Source organism: Salvelinus namaycush, chromosome 4 (genome assembly GCF_016432855.1).
Source record: "Salvelinus namaycush isolate Seneca chromosome 4, SaNama_1.0, whole genome shotgun sequence".
Classification (NCBI taxonomy): Eukaryota; Metazoa; Chordata; class Actinopteri; order Salmoniformes; family Salmonidae; genus Salvelinus; species Salvelinus namaycush.
Genome location: NC_052310.1, coordinates 33,651,264 through 33,671,676, shown reverse-complemented (window position 1 = coordinate 33,671,676; position 20,413 = coordinate 33,651,264). Strand labels below are relative to the sequence as shown.

At 42.4% G+C, this 20,413-nt stretch overlaps 2 protein-coding genes across 3 annotated transcripts; one reads left to right on the top strand and one right to left on the bottom strand.

Annotated features, from left to right (window-relative positions):
* Positions 1–901: 901 nt before the first annotated feature.
* cutc (cutC copper transporter homolog (E. coli)) lies at positions 902–7,240 on the bottom strand. 2 transcript variants are annotated; one of them, XM_038991699.1, is made up of 10 exons: positions 7,168–7,240; positions 5,868–6,020; positions 5,651–5,721; positions 3,472–3,531; positions 3,024–3,233; positions 2,830–2,865; positions 2,579–2,712; positions 2,269–2,296; positions 2,041–2,146; positions 902–1,924 (listed from the first exon to the last, which is right to left on the bottom strand). In XM_038991699.1, exons 3-10 carry the CDS (start codon positions 5,718–5,720, stop codon positions 1,813–1,815), a joined length of 756 nt encoding a protein of 251 aa, XP_038847627.1. In that variant the 5' UTR covers position 5,721; positions 5,868–6,020; positions 7,168–7,240; the 3' UTR covers positions 902–1,812. The 2 variants fall into 2 exon arrangements, with proteins under 2 accessions (XP_038847627.1, XP_038847626.1); XM_038991698.1 differs by lacking the exon at positions 5,868–6,020 and having other exon boundaries at positions 7,168–7,236.
* Positions 6,219–20,158, top strand: LOC120046449 (cytochrome c oxidase assembly protein COX15 homolog). The gene is made up of 9 exons (XM_038991697.1): positions 6,219–6,364; positions 11,815–11,996; positions 12,295–12,417; positions 13,035–13,221; positions 15,299–15,466; positions 15,551–15,632; positions 17,909–18,063; positions 18,307–18,420; positions 18,629–20,158. The coding sequence occupies exons 1-9, from the start codon at positions 6,290–6,292 to the stop codon at positions 18,758–18,760; spliced, it is 1,218 nt and encodes a 405-aa protein (XP_038847625.1). The 5' UTR covers positions 6,219–6,289; the 3' UTR covers positions 18,761–20,158.
* The last annotated feature ends 255 nt before the right edge of the window (positions 20,159–20,413 follow it).

Genomic DNA, 20,413 nt, shown 5'->3' with positions numbered 1-20,413 from the left:
ACACTCTACTCAGCAAATTGGATGCAGCCTATCAGTGTCATCTGTTGTCTCAACAAAGCCCTATATACTACCCACCACTGCGACCTGTATGCTTTCGTTGGCTGGTCCTCGCTACATATTCGTCGCCAAACCCACTGGCTCCAGGTCATCTATAAGTCTTTGCTAGGTATAGCTCCGCCTTATCTCAGCTCACCGGTCACCATAGCAACACCCACCCGTAGCACACACTCCAGAAGGTATATTTCACTGGTCATCCCCAAAGTCAACCCCCCCTTTGGCCACCTTTCCTTCCAGTTCTCTGCTGCCAATGACTGGAACGAATTGCAAAAAAAATTATAAATCACTGAAGTTGGAGACATATCTCCCTCACTAAATTTAAGCATCAGCTGTCAGAGCAGCTTACCGATCGCTACAGCTGTACACAGCCCATCTAACCAACTACCTACCTCCTCCCCATATGTTTTTCTGCTCTTTTGCACACCAGTATTTCTACTTGCACATCCTCATCTGCACATATCACGCCAGTGTAAATTGCTAAATTGTAATTACTTCGCCACTATTGGCCTATTTATTGCCTTACCTCCTTACTTCATTTGCACACACTGTATACAGATTTTTCTATTGTGTTATTGACTGTATGTTTGTTTATCCCATGTGTAACTCTGTTGTTTGTGTCACACTGCTTTGCTTTATCTTGGCCAGGTTGCAGTTGTAAATGAGAACTTGTTCTCAACTGGCCTACCTGGTTAAATAAAGGTGGGGGGGGGGGGGGAAGTTAAATAAAGTCTTGGGTAGAAATTACAAATGTATCCGATATCGAGACAAGACACAGACGCTCAAAAAGTGGTCTCTAGACCGGACTCCAGTACTACAACACTGGAATCAGGAATGAGGGGCAGCGTCGGGCACACGTTGAGATATAATTAGCAACTAATTCCCAAACATTGAGCAATATGACATTTAATCGATTACAAATGACATGACCCTCCCCTGGACTAAATTTAAAAAAATACTTAACACTCCCGATTTAAATATAAAAAGCATGACCCTCCTCCATTTTCCTCCAGGTGACAATTTCGACCGCTCCCTAAGAACATTTTAAACATGAATTTATAATAAAAAAAAACATGTCTTTTTCCACATTAACAGTGTGCAGGTCTCTCTTTCCTATCAATAACTCTGTAATAATAATTGGATTTATATTGCGCTTTTCCCAATATTCAAAGCACTTTTCATTGTATGGAGGGTAACTCTCCACATAACAATCAAGTAATGACATCAAGCTGAACCTCCAGGAAACATGATTCTGCGAATGCGTAATTCAATGCATAATCAACTATTGTGAATACATAGCTGTATAAAACCTCACATCTTACAATGCCTAAGGGATTTGATGATAGCCCATATACCTTCTTATTTAGTCATTGTGTAAACATGACCTCACTATTAGAAATTACTACAAAAACCCATTGATTAGCTCTCAATTTACACCCTATTCCAGGGTACTCCAACCCTGTTCCTGGACAGCTACCCTCCTGTAGTTTTTCAATCGAACCTCAGTGTTAATTTACCTGATTCAGCTTATAAACCAGCTCATTATTAGAATCAGGTGAGCTAGATTAGGGTTGGAGGGAAGACCTACAGGATGGTAGCTCTCCAGGAACAGGGTAGGAAAGCCTGAACTATTCCCTATATAGTACACTATTTTGGGGTCAGGCTCAATAGGAGCAGGAGGACCTGCTACCCAAAGGGGCTGAGGACAGCTGTCCAACAGCCATACAGGGAGTTCAGCTGTGTATGTGCTTGTCGTCACTACAGGGTGTTCTTGGCTATAGCGTTCAGAGAGCGGACTTTGCTCACGTCTGCCACCTTCAGGCCGTACTCGGGAGCTGTCAGCGAGGCGCCCATGTTCACACAGGAGTTTCTGCAGGGGAGAGCAGACAGAACTAATTTCATTTATGTAGCACTTTTAACTACCGGTAAAAGCATTGTCACAAGTGCTTTATCGGTAAACGGGCTTGCTTTATGGCAAGGACTCACCTGAACTTCATGGCAGAGTCCTTACTGGAGCGAGCAGAACAATGGAACTCCAGAACCCCAGAACTTTCTAGAATCCTCTGGAGATTCCGCTCTGTAATACCCCCTCCTAGAACAGACACGCACGAGAAAGATAAAAACATCAGGTACATTGTTACTGCAGACTTGTATGCAGTGATGATCAGCTGAAAAGGGGAATTCACTTGACTTAAACTAATGTAGGGCACTTACCAGGCATAATGGTTATTCTCCCTTTAGCCTGTTGGATGAAAAGACAGGATTGGTGAAAAAGTAGCAAAGGATAGATCAGAAATCATGTAAGGGGACAGAGAGGTGAGACAGCTGACATGATAGGTTGGATGAATAAGGTGTGAAATTAGTTTTGAAACCTATTTCTTCTAAGTTGAATGGGAGGACATTAGGCGAGAAAGTCTCTGACTATTGAGGTGCAGCCTGTGTGTAGGGGGTTTGGGGTTGTTTTGGGACTGGGTAGGAGGAGTAAGTTTTAGGATTGGATCCCTGCCTATTGTTCCAGACTCACCTGTTCCACCAGGCGTTTGATGAGAGGCAGTCCCTCCAGAGCTGAACAGTCACATCCGCTGGTCAGAACACGCTCAAACCCCAAAGACACCAGCGTCTCCAAGGTAACCATGGGGTCGTGCACCATGTCAAAGGCTAAAACACAGCAATCAATGGTCAGAGTCAATTTTTTTCATGTGTCAGTCTATGTCTTAACATAAATGTCACCAAGACCAGAGAAATCAGTCATGAAACCATAGGAAGCTGTTTTACCTCTGTGAAAAGTAACAGGTAGAGGACGAGAAACAGCTGGTAGAGAGAGGGAATAAATTGGATTAAATGATAATCTGCATCACTGACTGTTTCTATCGATTTTCAAACGCTCGCTCAAGGATCCCAGGAACCTCAAATGGCAGGGCCAAGACTCTGTGCCCACTTAAATTGCATGAACTCACACACACTCCTACCTAGCAATTCCATACAGAGTTCAGCGTCGACTCTCCCATCCTCAGTCAGAGCTCCCAGCACCAGTCCATCTGCCCCATGACTCCTCACCAGCTCAATGTCCTTTCTCATCACCTCCACCTCGCGGTCCGAGTACAGGAAATCCCCCCCGCGTGGACGGATCATGGTATAGACCGGGATACGCACATACTGCTTCACCACCTGCAGCAGACCTGGGCCAGACCAAGTGATGGAGAGATAGGGGGAAAGAGAGATTACAACACAGCATTGATACTTAGAATTCATTCGGAAAGTTATAAAAAGTGAAGACTACAGCCTTTTCATTACCATTTGAAAACACTACCTTCATACAACATAAAGCACTTTGAGAGTGAAAAGCGCAATATTTTATGCCATCCGTTGACAGACACCCATAAACATGAATTGAGATCTGTATGGTCTCACCCTCACCTATACTGGGCGTGATTCCTCCTTCTAGCAGACTAGAACACAGCTCCAGCCGACCAGCACCTGTGGGTTATAAACATATACCCCAAGTATTTATTTTGATTTAACTAGGAAAGTCAGTTACGAACAAATTCATATTTACAATGACGGCCTACTCCGGACAACGCTGGGCCAATTGTGCGCCACCCTATGGGACTTCCAATCATGTGATGCAGCCTGGATTCGAACCAGGTACTGCAGTGACGCCCTCTTGCACTGAGATGCAGTGTCTTAGACCACTGCGCCACTCGGGAGCAGATTGGTGTATGGACTACCTTTTTAACTAGGCAAGTCAGTAAAGCACAAATTCTTGTTTACAATGACGGCCCACGGTGTGTAGTTATGATCAACTACATACCGCGCCCGCCAAGTTAAGCCACGCGAGAGCTGGGTTCAATAGGGTCTGGCTTCAACAGACATGTGTGCTAGCTATTAGCATTACATCACTACATGCCACACCCACTAGCATTAAGTCACTAGAAGCATTACATCATTACATCCACACTAGCTAGTACTAGCTAGCGTGTGTATATTAGCTAGCGTGCATGTAATGACGTAATGCTAGTGGGTGCGGCATGTAGTGACGTAATGCTAATGGAAGTTGTACTCCTACAAGTATCCTCAATGACAGTGAGTGCCACTATAACCTTCAACCTGGCATTTCTGCTTTCCACAACCCGAGTCGTGTCGATAGCTTTCATTGGTAAGGTTAACTTTAGTCACTATCAAAGCACATTCAGGATCGCAAACCATGCCAGGACCAGCAGAAGCACCAGCCCCGACAGTAGGTACACTTAGTACAGGAGCAGCCATGGAAGCTCCATCAGTCGGCATTGTAGTTCCACCAATCTGTCTTACAGTCTCTGAGTATGATACATCATTACTGATTATATATCTCAACCTCTCTGCACCTGGTACCCACTGAATGCTGCACTATGTTCCCCTCCACAATTACAACACTTAACCTTCACATTGCTCCCACATTCACCATAATCATGTTCCCCTCCACACTTGGCACATATTTTCTTTCCTTTACACTGAAAAGCTACATGTCCCATTCTTTGACATTTAAAACACCGCAATGGGAATGGTGACAAATTCTCTGAGATTGTTACTAAGGAATCCTATCTGTACTTGTCCAGTCAAAACCTCAAACCTCAGCAGCACTGATACGCTTTCACATCTTTGACCCTCTTTCCTACTGATCAACCTTTTGGCCTCAATCACTGCCTCCCTTCACATTAATATAATCTATGGACATAGATATTGGAACCCCAGCGATGACTAGTGGTTCCCCTTGCTCTGCAAGGGCCGCGGCTTTTGTGGAGCGATGGGTAACGATGCTTCGTGGGTGACTGTTGTTGATGTGTGCAGAGGGTCCCTGGTTCGCGTCGGGGCGAGGGGACGGACTAAAGTTAAGCTGTTACATAAGCACCAGGGACATGGCTTTTAATCTTCTCTTTTTTTATTGGCAGGATCTTCCCTTGCTGAGCCGGACTACCACAAAATATTATCAATCTACCTTTTCCAACGAACCAGGCTAGTTTGACTTCACCTCTCTCTCTACGACATTGGTTAGTCGGATATGGTGTAAATGAGGCCCTGTGGTCTCACCAAACACCATCATCACTTTCCACTCCAACACATTATTACTCTTGCTTCCTACCTTGGCCTTCTTTATGATATCTCTTCTTCCTTGACCCTCATCCTCCCACTCCATATCATCAGAACTGACACCCATATTGTTCACATTCCAGCACAGCTGTTGCTTCTCCAACCTTTCCTCCATTTCGTCCACAGTACTGGCTGCCATTTCCAATCCGAGCGTGTTGTCAAGACCTTTCTCACACTCAAACAAGGGCCAGCCTTATCATGTTTTTGATGAGGTGAAGAACATTTAAACTGTTTTCAGCGTCACAAGTCTACTCCTCTTCGGCAAGCACACACCCAACCCTAATCTAATGCACCTGATTCTAATAATTAGCTGGTTGATAAACTGAATCAGGTTAGTTACAGCTGGGATTGGATTGAAAACCTACAGGAGGGTAGCTCTCCAGGAACAGTATAGCAGAGTCCTGGTCTAAAGTCAACTTCACTTAGGGGAGGTTAGTTTACACTATAGCATTACAGCAACATAGCCTACCTCCCCTCTCGGCGTTGATGGCAGACTCCACACTGTCCACACACACCTCCATCAAAAAGCCTTCTGCCATCCTACAGACACACACACACGGAGAGAAATATGGTTTCCATTAAATGTCAGGCTGGTGTAACGTTACTCAAAATCAATTCACACAGCATATGTCGACGAATACCAAACTTTTAAGCTATTTCAAGTTTCGACTTCTGTGTTCACCTACCCGTCAAACAAAAATTTGTATTACTAGCTCCTTGTTCTGTGTGCGCGTCAACTCTCCACCGTTTCAGCCTTCACTAGTAGTCAAGATCCAACCCTTCATTCGGCCATCGGTCACGCTCATCTGTTTTGCCCTATCTGTGATCGATTAATCGTTCTGGTGAAACGTCAATCATAGAAAGAGTTGATTGAAAATGGGTTTTTAATCCACAAGTATCAATACATGTATGTTTGTGGTGTTAAAAATGTTTTAAATAGTACAACTGTAAAATGTTATTTGCGTAGCCTCGATGTGACGTCAGAGGTCAGAGTTGAATTGCATGGCTCTGTTAGGAAACACGGTTGTGTAACGTTTTTTTTTTTTTTTTTTAAATCGTTGCCCGGTCTTCCTACCGCTGTTGCGTGAGAGGACCATTTTAAATAAGGATGCTGCTCCCTTCGTTACGGACGTTGGTGTCGTGTGGCTGTCGAAATGCTGGGAGAGGATTTCAGCAGAGCAATGTAAGTGGAGGAAATAGGCTAGCTAGCAAGCTGCTAACGTTATCATGTCGGAAAGTGGTTTTCATTTCTTGCTGTTTTCAAGGCAACTTGGAACTCGGGAAAAAAGGTCAAATCATGACGTCAGCGATTTTCAGGTCGGAAAGTCGGAGCTCTAGAAAGATGCCCGATTTCCCGACTTGGAATTCTGGGTTGAATGACCGTTCAAAACTATTGTTCCCAGTCGGACCTGGTTTTTCCACTGAGTTCCCAGTTGTCTTGAACGCACTGAAATCAAGGACGCTCGATTGAAGCACATTAAACAACTCTGATCTAACAAAGTGGATATTCGTCATGATTGATGTATTGTAACACGCCCACAATGTGGTTACTAAAGTCCAATTTGGATATGTGGCTGCATAACATTTAGAAGTTGTTCCTTTTCAGATTTAGAAGTGACTGCTAAATGCTCCAGTTCATATAAGCTGTTAGCATAGCTAGCATACAGAAATCGGTGCTGGTAGGCAGTCGTTTTAAACTGCAATGCAGTTGATTGATGACGATGACATTTATGGGGTCAATTTAACGCCATATGTATTGAATTCAAAATAAATAAATCGTGAACATGAAAAATAAAGTTGAGAATGTAAACATATTTTCGAGGACGGGTTAATATAATGATGTGGAAAGCAAAAACTTGTAAGCAAATCATTTTAAAGCGAGAGCAAAAATATTTGAAAACGAATGCAAAAATCGTTTTCGGTTAAACTTTCCCAGCAATCAATCCTATTAATACATTTTGCCTACGCCCTTGCTGCATGTACTACCTTTTGGTTGCGCCACTCGTATCTTTGCTTTCACTGCCAGTCTTTTCGATTGCGAGTTTTGTCATTATTTTTCCGTGAAGGGCGGGGTTTTAGAGGGAGGCGTAGACAACGAATCTTCATTGGTCTGCTAGTTTTGGAGTGAAATCAAATGAACATGATAGACAGGCTTTTTTTTTCTATTGCCTACTTAAGTAGACGGTCTGACTTCACCTCGTTTTAGGGTTTTAGCTAACGTATTTCACAATTGTCAGTCACGGGTCAATAATGTACGGATATTAGAAGCATGTCTATCTAATACATTTAATGACAAACTATCTCACGACTTGTTTAAACATATTGTAACGACCCTGGGTTTATAATCGAGGATATCGACTCTGCCGCACGAGCATGCTTTTGCGGCATAGTCGATAGCGCGCCGGACCTCGGGCTAGAAGGTGGAGGTTTCGAGACCTGCTCCCTGCTGTTTCATTACAATATGAAATACCTGTTGCACAACGTAACTTTCGGCGCAGGTGTCTAACTGGTTTGCATACATTATTATTGTTATCACCAACATTTATGGTACAATTCCATACTTGAAAATGACCAGTTACTTGACTCTTTGGAAAAGCGTTTTCTCCATTGGCTAACCAAGTTCCCTAGTGCTTTACTTATAGTAGGTGGGGATTTTAATATTTCTCAGAATTTAATTTATAGATGGCCTCTGGGACAGTCCACTTCTATGAATACAAGGAAGTTTATGGAAAGGTTTGATATTATAGATATTTGGAGAGTAAAGTTTCCTAATGACAAGTCTTTTACCTGGAGTAATAAGGCACACTACAGACAATCATGCATACATTTTTGGCTGGTGTCTAAATATTTTGATAAACAGGGTAGTTCTCTTAACATCCTTGCCACTCCCCTTACTGATCATAGAGCTGTTTATATTGACATTAAACTTTTAATCTCTGATTATGGCCTTGGCAGAGCTTCCTACTGGAAGCTTAATAGCTCTATATTAAAACATGAGTTGGTCAAGATGGAGATAAACTATTTAATTACACACTTCTGGAACAAAGCTATAAATGACAATTCATACAGTAATAACTGGGAGATTTTTAAATATGAGGTTGGAAAATATTTACGAAACTATGGAATATTCTTGCCAAGAAAAGGAGAGCTGAAGAAGTAAGTGTAATTACAAAGATCACCTCTCTTGTTCAAAAGCCTGTTGAAAGTCTCTGAGGAGGACAAATATGTTCTGAGTTACAACACAAGTTGGAGGATATGTATTAACTGAAAGCAGAGGGAGCCTTTGTCAGATCTAGGAAGAAATGGCTAGAGGAGGGTGAACAAAATTAATATTATTTTCAGCTTTGAAAAATACCACTAAAAATAATACAATTAAATGTTAATGGTCTCTCACAGATGATCCCAAATGAATCTAACTTTAGTTGCAACTTCTACAGTAATTTGTATAGTTCTAAGTATTGTGAGGTTTCCTCAACTCTTTTTTTTTTTTTACTCTGGGGAATGTGAAATCAATTGGGGAGGCTGAGAAGGAACAGTGTGATGACCCTATTATAGTTGAAGAGGTAATTTATTCTATTGAACACCTTAAAAATAATAAGTCTCCGGGGACTGATGGTATATCTGCTGAGTTTTACAAAACTTTCTCAACAGTTAGCCCTATTACTGTTGGAGGTCTTTACTGAAAGCATTGCAAATAATGCTTTCCCTCCCAGTTTGACTCAAGGTCTGATTACATTAATATATAAGCCCAAGAAATACTTGCTTCTCCTCGATAATTGGTGTCCAGTCTGTCTGCTCAATAATGACTACAAAATATTAGCCTCTAATTTGCAAAAAGAATGAAGGCAGTATTGGACTCAATTATATAAGAGACCCAATCTGGCTTCATGAGAAATAGACATACAGTGGGGAGAACAAGTATTTGATACACTGCCAATTTTGCAGGTTTTCCTACTTACAAAGCATGTAGAGGTCTGTAATTTTTATCATAGGTACACTTCAACTGTGAGAGACGGAATCTAAAAAAAAAAAATCCAGAAAATCACATTGTATGATTTTTAAGTAATTAATTAGCATTTTATTGCATAACATAAGTATTTGATCACCTACCAACCAGTAAGAATTCCCAGAGGTGCCTTATTGCTATTATAAACTGGTTACCAACATAATTAGAGCAGTAAAATAAATGTTTTGCCATATCCGTAGTATACAGTCTGATATAGCACGGCTGTCAGCCAATCAGCAGCATTCAGAGCTTGAACCACCCAGTTTATAATCCCCTATAACGCACGGTATATCAGCACAGTAGAATTCAATGGCTAAAGTTCATTCTTGCATGTTCTATGTTTGAGCTGCCTTAGAAGCATAAGTTGAATTGAAAACATCATCATTGTTGAATTCGATTTTCAAAATAGCAAGCCAGGACCGATGGTTTGGTTAGCTAAACTAGCAGGTTTGTTTTGTTACCAAGGCAATGTGCTAGCTACTTCAGTGAATGTTGAACACATTTCTACTTGCAAATGTATTAAATTATAGCCGTTGTATAAAAGGATTAATCAACTCGGCACTCTGTCTTCTCTCGAAAATAATGCTACTCTGGAAGGGGAAATTTCATGAATATTCATGAGTCTCGACATAGAACCCGTCGTGTGATTGGTTGAGCCTTCTTGAGTACGTGACGTCATACAGATGCTCTACAGAGCCTTCTGTTTAGCTAGCTCGTGCCGCCGGCAAATTGTCAGTCATGTTTTAGTAAGGGTTCAGAGAGACGTCACGCAACCAAGAGGGCTAAACTAATCACCCGACGGATTCTATATCGTAACTCATGAGATTGCCCCCAGCCTTCCTACGAAAGAAAATTTAACTTACCGCATCCTATAGAGATCCTATTAAATACTAGAGGGGTTATGTCATAAACCTTCAAAGTTCCATAATGGGGTGAAAATGGGAGCCATCTTGGTCAGGGAGAAATCCAAAACCAGTCTAATTGGAATGAATGGCAGTAGAGGCATCCCACCTAGAAATAATGTTGTAAAGACAACTGCCTGACGTCCAATCTGCGCTCAGTTTTGGATGAAAGTGAAAGTTAAAAGGACACAATTTTCAGGTTGTTGTTTCAATGACTTGAAAACAATTTAATTTCAATGTACTTGTTGCCTATACGCATGGACGCAGTATAAAAAAATATTCTATGAACAATTTTATTAACAATCATACATCACATTAGTATTTACACACAGTATTTTTTTACAACATTCAAGTGCTAATTGTTTTTATTCCACTGCTGAATAAGCATGACTCAAATCATCATACCTACTCATATTTCAAACATCCAGCGTGACAAAAGAAAGCATTTTTCCATGCCTCACTATTAACTTAATTATTGCCAATACATATTAAGAAAGGGGTTTCCATTTGGACTTAATTTCCATTTCATGTAACATTTAGTCATTATTATTTATGCAACCAACGAATAATTGTTTTGTACACTTATATTGTTTACCAAAGCAAGCTGGACATTGCATCCAATTCTTACTCTTTTAGTCAATGGCATCAACATTTAGCAAAACCAATGAACTGACCAATCAACCGACTGTTGCAAAACCAATGAACAAATATGTGCAAAAACAACACATCTTGGTCCATCTTAGTATGAGAAACAGGGGTCTCCCGAGTGGTGCAGCGGTCTAAGGCACTGCATCGCAGTGTTGAGGCATCACTACAGCCTGGGGTTCAATCCCAGGCTGTGTTACAGCCGGCCGTGACCGGGAATTCCGTAGGGTGGCGTACAATTGGCCCAGCGTCGTCTCGATTAGGGGAGGGTTTGGCCGGGGGCTTTACTTTGCTCATTGTGCTATAGCGACTCCTTGTGGCGGGCGCCTGCAAGCTTACTTCGGTCGTCAGTATTTCCTCCGACACATTGGCTGGCTTCCGGGTTAAACGAGCAGGTGTTAAGAAGCAACGCGGCTTGGCGGGTCATGTTTCGGGGGACGCATGACTCGACCTTGCAGGGATGAGACAAGATCACATTTTGATTTCACGAAATTGGGGAGAAAAAGGGGGTAAAAAATGAAACGCAGTATACATTCATAAAATTGTCTATGGTATGTACCGAGTGTAAAAAAACATTAGGAACACCTTCCTAATATTTAGTTGCCCTCAGAACAGCCTCAATTTGTCAGGTCATGGACTCTATAAGGTGTCAAAAGCCTTCCACAGGCCCATGTTGACACCAATGCTTCCCACAGTTGTCAAGTTGGCTGGATGTCTTTTGGGTGGTGGACCATTCTTGATACACATGGTCAACTGTTGAGTGTGAAAAACCAAGCAGTTTTGCAGTTCTTGACACACTCAAACCGGTGCGCCTGGCACCAACTACCATACCTCGTACAAAGGCAATTAACTTTTGTCTTAGCCATTCACCCTCTGAATGGCACAAATACACAAACTTTAACCTGTCTCCTCTCCTTCATCTACACTGATTTTTTTGAAGTGGATATGAACAGGTGACATCAATAAGGGATCATAGCTTTCACCTCGCCAGTCTGTCATGGAAAGAGCAGGAATTTCCTAATGTTTTGTATACTCGGTGTATAGCTGAAGGTCTAACATCCCTCTCTTCCATAACAACAGCGGACTCCTCATTTGCGGCAATGGCTGGCGAAGAGAAGCCAGCACTCCATCACAGCAGAGGCAGGAGCCAACACAGCTCCAGCTACAGTTCCCAACGCTGCCACCAATCGGCTCCTCGGCCGATGGCTGTTGGGCTGCAGTGGACTGGTGGTCGGGGCAGTGGTGTTGGGAGGTGTCACAAGGTAATGCAACACATCATGGAAGTGAAGCAATGTATTATGTACTGTAGTTGTAACCACATTGGTTGGATCTTCAGTGTTCAAGGGAATTACAACTGAGAATGGGTCTACTTTGAATTAATGTGAGATAAAAAAAAACATCTGGCTCTTGTTATTGATCCTGCAGGATAAATGCCTTACTTGGAGCTGCAAGACCTAGCTAGTTAGCTGTAATGTTTGTGAAGACGACTCACTGCAATCACATCTCCTATGTAATGTATTGTATTGAGAGATACTGTTTGTGTTTGTTCTCCCTATCCAGGCTGACTGAGTCAGGGCTCTCAATGGTAGACTGGCACCTGGTGAGAGAGATGAAGCCTCCTCAGACTCGGGCCGAGTGGGAGGCTGAGTTTGCCAAGTACCGGCAGTTCCCAGAGTTCAAAATGTGAGTGCCTGGCCTGAATGTATCTGTCTTGATAGTTAGGCTACCTCAAAGTCTACAACAGTACATGTATAATTATGTTTTAAAGGGATACTGGGAGATTCTCCTGTTTTTCTACTTAGTGTTTGATGAACTCGTGAATACAATTTTTTGTCTCTGCGTGCAATATGAAGGAAGTTAGCAGTAGTTTCGCGAGCCAATGCTAAGTAGTGTTAGAGCAATGACTGGAAGTCTACAGGTACGCTAGCATTCTTCCTCTGACTTCCTTCATACTGCACACAGAGACATGCAAATGGTATCCACAAGTTAATCTGACTGGTTAAGTGGGTAAATTTAGAATCTTGCAGTATTCCTTTAAGAACCTGTTTCTGACCATTCTAAGATACTCGACAGTGGTGTGAAAATGCTCAATTTATAGCTGCCTTAAAAAATAAATCCTCCAAATGTCCTCTTAAAATGCTAAAGGAATTAACTATCTCAAACCATAGCGTTAGTTTTAATTTCACCTGGGAATCACTCTAAAATAGCAAGCCTTTCTGTCAAATAAGCTTGTTGCAAACTACTTAACTTTTGACTACTCAGCTCATTGTTGACTCACTGTCCGCTCTGTTATTCTCCAGAATGAACCATGACATGACTCTACCAGAGTTTAAGTTCATCTTCTACATGGAGTGGGGCCACAGGATGTGGGGCAGGCTGGTAGGGCTGGCCTATGTCCTCCCCACCATCTACTTCTGGAAGAAAGGCTACTTCAACAGATCTATGAAGGGACGTGCACTGGGACTCTGTGGATTTGTGTTCTTTCAGGTAAGCGAGTAAGGGAGGGGGGGGGGGGATTATAGTTCAACAAATTTATGAAGGGATGTGCACTGAGACTCTAGATTTTGTCATCTTCCAGGTATGGAGGAGGGTTGGAGGATGAAGTGATGGAGAGGGAGAAAAAGAAAGTGAGAGCGAGCACACAATAGTTCAACAGATAGGGACGTATACTGGGATTTGTTTTCTTCCAGGTAAAGAAGGATGTGATTGAGGGTGAGAGAGGGAGTCATTTTTTACTTGCCCGGGTTGAACCTGGAACGGGCGAAAGCGGGGAGGGAGGAGCGCCCTTCTCAAATCGAAAAGTAATCTGTGCCGCTCGGTCATAATGTCAACAAGGCAGCATGGTGTATCGTCCAGAAACGTACATCTCTTTTCCATAAAATAAATGCTGGAATTTAACTCGTTTTCATTGGGGAGGCATGTAAAGCGTGTTCACTTTGCATGGGAAGACACAGAATCTTACTAATTACTACATGTGCCTAGTTACTCCACTTTGTTTTGAGCCGACTTCGCCATCAGACAGAGCAGGGCAACTGACTCACACTCGGGACATAGCCCTGTTCCACATCGAATGCAATCGTGCAAAACATGCCTACACGGTTCCCGGGCGAGATTAATCGAACCCCCTCAGAGTGAGAGGGAAAGGATAGGTCAACAGATCTATGAAGGGAATGGCGTAGTACTGAAGCACTGTGGATTCGCAGTCCTGACAACCTGCAGGCATTTTGCGTATCATGCACACAATTTGAGGTAAAAATATGCTGGTACAAAAAACGATATAACAATATGCACAAAAAAAGCTTATTGTTGGCACGTTGTGGTTTTTGACCCAACCGTCTGAAGTTTGAGCTGAGCCAATCAGAGGGCTTGGGCGAGGCAAAAAAAAAAGAAATCTCAAATTGTATGTGTTAGTCAAGCACATATCCACAATTCTTTTGTAATTTGCTCCTTAGCTAAGGCGACGTTACGACGAAGTTAGTTAGCTACAGCGGTTAGTCAACTAAGCGAAAACACTTTCTTGCCCGCACGTGCTTTTCTCTGCAACGGTAGCGAGGACATTGATGAGTAACGCGCGGTGTTGCGAAGGTTCAGTGCGCGTTGCTGCGTGGATGGAAACAGACATGGCGAATACCGTCCTTCAGAGAGCTATGTTAGACTGTTAAAGATTTAGTAGGCCTATGTTAGTTAATCGGTTCTTGATCTGTCCTCTTGATACAGCTGTATGTCAACAGTAGGCTGCTAATGATGTGATAATAGTCAGTTCACCAATGTCAACAAGGCATGATGAATGAATGGTATCCTAGTAGTCAGACCTAACTTGACGGATTCGGTCAGGGACGGAGACAATGACTGAATAAATAAGTTCAGTTGCTTCATATTCCAAATAATCTACAGTAAACTAGACTACAAGATGGTATCCAGTAATTGAATTGTTCAGAATTTTTGCCCCAACAAAATGTAAGAATAAGACAGTTTATATTTTCACTAGACTATCCACATAAAGACACCTATTAATTAGAATAATCAATACCCCTACATTTTACCTATGAAAGTGTCATGGAGACCACCTTCATTTCATTAAATATCAAACACAAGGCTTTTGCTATAATTTAATGCTGACCACCTCCGGACCTCCCCCCTACCCAACCTTAGGCTTACATCAGCACCACCTTGTCTGAAAATCCTAGAGAGAGCCCTGATTGTACATTTAAACGTATTTCTAGTTAGCTACTGAAGAGCAGCCAATTACCAAGTATCCATAACTCTATAGCCTACCATTCCTAACGAGGCAGTCTTCTGCCAACATCATTATTAGGCAAAAAAAGGTGCATTTGCCTATGACTTGAGCAGTGTGAGTGTCGCTCGCACAGTTGTGGGGAGCAGCCACGATGCTGAAGTGGTACTCATACAAATTATTCAAGGTTGGTACGTCTGGATTTGCCTCTTCCAGATGATACAGTACACAAATGTTCTGGGACTGTCTGAGAACCTAAGCTGTACATGGCTTCTACAGTCTAAGTTGTCTAAAATGGTGTCCCTATCTCTTTCCATTCCCCTCTTTTAGGGCCTCCTGGGCTGGTACATGGTGAAGAGTGGTCTGGAGGAGAAGCCAGAGTCCTATGATGTCCCCCGAGTCAGTCAGTATCGCTTGTCTGCTCACTTAGGGTCAGCTCTGCTGCTCTACTGTGCTAGTCTATGGACCGGACTCACACTGATGGTCGAGCCGCACAAGGTACTGAAACACGCACACACGCGAAAGCTCAAACTGTGCATATTAATCATGTTTTGAATCTGTGTCCCCTCCCTCTACTCCTAGTTGGCTAATACTAAGCATCTGAACCAGCTGAGGAGGTTTGCTAAGGGCACTGTAGGCTTGGTCTTCCTCACCGCACTCTCAGGTAATTGTGTGTGCTGTGCATGCCAAAGTGGCGGTTGTAGCAGGTTTGGATGTGGATTGTGTATATACAGTGCCTTCGGAAAGTATTCAGACCCCTTAGCTTTTTCAACATTTTGTTAGGTTATAGCCTTATTCTAAAATTGATTAAAACATTTTTTTTCATCAATCTACACACAATACCCCATAATGACAAAGCAAATCAGGATTTTATACATTTTTGCTAATAAAGAAAAGAAGGAAATATTACATTTACTTAAGTATTCAGACCCTTTACTCGGTACTTTGTTGAAGCACCTTTGGCAGCGATTACAGCCTCGAGTCTTCTTCGGTATGACGCTACAAGCCTGGCACACCTGTATTTGGGGAGTTAATCCCATTCTTCTCTGCAGATCCTCTCGAGCTCTGTCAGGTGGGATGGGGAGTGTTGCTGCACAGCTATTTTCAGGTCTCTCCAGAGATATTCGATCAGGTTTAAGTCCGGGCTCTGGCTGGGCCACTCAAGGACATTCAGAGACTTATCCCAAAGCCACTCCTGCGTTGTCTTGGCTGTGTGCTTAGGGTCGTTGTCCTGTTGGAAGGTGAACCTTCACTCCAGTCTGAGGTCCTGAGAGCTCTGGAGCAGGTTTTCATCAAGGATCTCTCTGTACTTTGCTCCGTTCATCTTTGCCTCAATCCTGACTAGTCTCCCAGTCCATGCCGCTGAAAAACATCCCTACAACATGATTCTGCCACCACCATGCTTCACCTTAGTGACGGTGCCAGGTTTTCTCCAGATGTGACGTTTGGCATTCAGACCAAAGAGTTCAATCTTGGTTTCGTCAGACCAGACAATCTTGTTTCTCATGGTCATTGTAAATATAGTGTTTGAATAATATTCCGTTAGGCCAATTATGGAGTGCTTCTGGTTCTCCTTCTGGAAGGTTCTCCCATCTCCACAGAGGACCTCTAGAACTCTGTCAGAGTGACCATCGGGTTCTTGGTCACCTTCCTGACCAAGGACCTTCTCCCCGGATTGCTCAGTTTGGCCGGGCGGACAGCTCTAGGAAGAGTCTTAGTGGTTCCAAACTTCTTCCATTTAAGAATGATGGACACCACTGTCTCAGAGCTCTACAGACAATTCCTTTGACCTCATGGCTTGGTTTTTGCTCTGACATGCACTGTCAACTGTGGGACCTTTATATAGACAGTGTAAAAGGTTGCGTCAATCGAATCTGTTTTCAGGATAAAATGTGATTCAAAGTCACCGAATATACTTTAAGTATTTTTATTTAACATAAGTGATAAATGGTAAATGCAATTTTCGTATATACGGGTTCACTGTATCACCACGCAGGGTAAAGCAGAGAACTGACTGAAATAGTACAGACATCTTCTTTTATACAGAGGTAGTTCCAACTTTAGAGTTGGCCTGTCACAGTAGAGGCTGAGTGTGGTTTAAACTTGCTAGCCTATCGGTGGTGCCCAGGCTGGTCCCAGCCTGACAGCACACAGGATCCAGATATCCGGAAGTGTTTGTTGTGAAGCTTGAGCTGAGTTGTCGGTGACTACACTGCTCAGTTCCTGTTTTCTTGTTATTCAGCAGTCACGCTATGTTTTGTGATTAACATGTCCTATTTCTATAAGGCCTATATTTGTTAAAAAGAGAACAAAACCATCCTTCACAACAGGTGTGTGTGCCTTTCCAAATCATGTTCAGTCAATTGAATTGACCACAGGTGGAATCCAATCAAGATGTAGAAACATCTCAAGGATGATCAATGGAAACAAGATGCTTTGTCATTATGGGGTATTGTGTGTAGGTTGCTGTGGATTTTTATGTATTTAATACATTTTAGAATAAGGCTGTAACGTAACAATATATGGAAAGAGTCAAGGCTGTGATGAGACCAGTATCGCAATACTTTTTTCCAAGGGAAAAATAAATAAATAAATGTGACTATGGATGAAAACAGGGCGGCAGGTAGCCTAGCGTTGGGTCAGTAACCGAAAGGTCTCTGGTTCGAATCCTCGTGCCGACTAGTTGAAAAATCTGTTGTTGTGTCCTTGCTTCTGTAAGTCACTCTGGATAAGAGTGTCTGCTAAATGACAAAACATTTAAATGTAAACATAATGATGTTTCCAACATTAGGGCTGTTTTCCTTAAAATACGCTTAATGTTTTGTTTCCTTGCCACGATACCAATGCGTATCGCCATGCTGGTATCTTGCCACAATACTGGTATCATCCCAGCCATAATAACCTTAACATGACTGACTATGGTGTGTGTCCGTGTTACAGGTGCGTTTGTTGCAGGGCTGGATGCTGGGTTGGTGTATAACTCGTTCCCTATGATGGGAGACCGATGGATCCCTGACGACCTTCTGGCCTTTTCTCCAACACTCAAGAACTTCTTCGAGAACCCCACCACTGTTCAGTTTGACCATCGAGTTCTGGTACATAACGCACACAGCCTCGTTTTATTAATCTGATTTCTGTTATTTATGTAGGTGATTGATTTCGCACTTCATACCTTTTACAAAACACTGCAGCTTACGCTCATGCATGCATACATTTTCGTATGGATGGACCCAGCGGCAATCGAATCCACAATCCTGGCGTTGAAGGCGCCGTGCTCTACCACCTGAGCCACAGATGACCACTAAACAGTAACTGTTACTCCCTGCCTCTCCCTCCAGGCAATCTCGTCTCTGACGGCCATCACAGGTCTCTATATGTTCTCCAGGAGGATGATGCTACCTAGGAGAGTTAAGATAGCCATATCCTGCCTTACAGCTATGGCCTATGCGCAGGTACACACACACACACACACACACACACACACACACACACACACACACACACACACACACACACACACACACACACACACACACACACAGTACGTCATACATTAATGCTTTCTTTTACACTGATGCTTTTAAGTCTGTGATGGGAGAGTGCTTTTGAAAATCAGTATGTACAATGGGTGTTAATTTGTCCCTGTGTTTCCATCCTCAGGTTGCCCTGGGCATCAGTACCCTGCTTCTTTACGTGCCCACTCCCCTGGCAGCGACCCACCAGTCAGGCTCTGTCGCTCTGCTCTCATTTGCCATCTGGGTCCTCGCAGAGCTCAGGAAGGTGGCAAAGTAGATGCCCACTTTCCCATGACTCAAACCAGTCCAAGGAGAAAAAAAAAAGAATATTCACAAGATGTTCCAGGAAAAAAGAGAAGTGAGGAGAGAATCATTCTATAAAACAATGGATTGGGTCTTTTGATACTATTTCGGGGAACTTCTATGTTGCAAAGCTGCAAGCTTCTTCCATGGGTTTGAAGTTATATCATAACATTAGAATTCAGTCATATAATGGTTGTTTTGATTGATGCAATGGCTAGAATGTTCAAGCTTATTTTACAACATTTTTCCCCTGCAGTGCCAGGAGGTGTCGCCTGTAGTTCAGAAATCTCACTGAAAGGCATTACTGTAGCTGACGACAGATGTAATTTCAATGTCACTAGATAGTGACTATTTAATAAACTGAAATTGAATTGAGCAGTGTAGAATTTTAGCAACCAGGAAATTAGCGATTTACACTAGATGACACAGCCACAAATTCAGAACAGCTTTCTAAGTTTGAAAACAGATGCTGCTCTGGCGGGAGAAATCAATAGGTGAATATCACAGCCAATCACAACACTGGCAGGTAAGTAATACTGTGAAACACTGATTCCACTGTTAGTGGCAGACATATTATGGACATTTTATGAAATTATATTGCAAAAATTCTAAAAAGAAATCCTATGTTGGCACCTTTTAATGCCTTCAGAAAGTATTCATACCCCTGGACTTATTCCACATTGTTGTTACAGCTTGAATTTCAAGAAATAAAAAAACTCATCCATCTATAGTGCATTCAGAAAGTATTCAGACCCCTTCACCTTTTCCACATTTTGTTACGTTACAGCCTTATTCATAAGTATTCAGACCCTTTACTCAGTACTTTGTTGAAGCACCTGTTTTCATTTTGTCATTATGGGGCATTGTGTGTAGATGGGTGAGAATTATTATTTTTTGAATTCAGGCTGGAATGCAAAAGTCAACTGATCATTTTAAAGGCTTGCATACAATAATTACATAATACTAACGGGTACATAGGAAGTGTGTGTGCCTTTTGCTTCTGAAAAGGACAGGACATGAATGCTTTTGACTTATTGAGTTGTTTCTCATCCTTTGACTTCTGTCTGTTTCTGCTGATCAATGCACTGCCTCTTGATTTTTCTGTATTTTCATACTGAGGTGAATATTAATGCTTGCGGTAACCACAGATCTAGGATCAGTTACCCAACCCCCGAATCCTTACCTGAACGATTGAGGTATACGGGCCTATCTGAGCCAGGATCAGTGGCTGGAGGGCAATCTTTGTATGTTAAATAATGTATTATATATTGCTTTAGGACACGTGTGTGTGTGTGATAAATACATATGGAATCTTGAGTTTGTTTTGTTACTAGAGATGTCTTGTCTTTAAATAAAGGCAATGTTAAACCATCTCAGTATTTTCAGAGCTTCATAACCCCACACTCTTTCCTTCTCAATGGACACAGTTTAGGAATAGGCTGTAGTTACGTAGTGAAAGCCAGGCAAACTGCGAATGAAGCAAAATTATCACTAAAAACCCTTCACACAAGAAGATGCATAGCAATGTGATTTTTATTCTCTGTACAAAATATACACATCTTAAATATGCAATGCAACAGTTGAGGCTAGCCAACTTACTACACACGGTCAGTAACAATGGGTTAGT

What these genes read in the sequence shown, in the direction of transcription:
- LOC120046449 (XM_038991697.1), top strand. Translation starts at nt 6,290, where the DNA reads ATGCTGCTCCCTTCGTTACGGACGTTGGTGTCGTGTGGCTGTCGAAAT. An exon ending in GTGGATTTGTGTTCTTTCAG is followed by an intron (nt 13,222 to 15,298) that starts GTAAGCGAGTAA and finishes CCCCTCTTTTAG; the next exon opens with GGCCTCCTGGGCTGGTACAT. An exon ending in CAGCTATGGCCTATGCGCAG is followed by an intron (nt 18,421 to 18,628) that starts GTACACACACAC and finishes TTCCATCCTCAG; the next exon opens with GTTGCCCTGGGCATCAGTAC.
- cutc (XM_038991698.1), bottom strand. Translation starts at nt 7,232, where the DNA reads ATGACAAAACTCGCAATCGAAAAGACTGGCAGTGAAAGCAAAGATACG. An exon ending in ACTCTGTATGGAATTGCTAG is followed by an intron (nt 2,866 to 3,023) that starts GTAGGAGTGTGT and finishes TCTCTCTACCAG; the next exon opens with CTGTTTCTCGTCCTCTACCT. An exon ending in ACCTGTTACTTTTCACAGAG is followed by an intron (nt 2,713 to 2,829) that starts GTAAAACAGCTT and finishes GCTGTGTTTTAG; the next exon opens with CCTTTGACATGGTGCACGAC.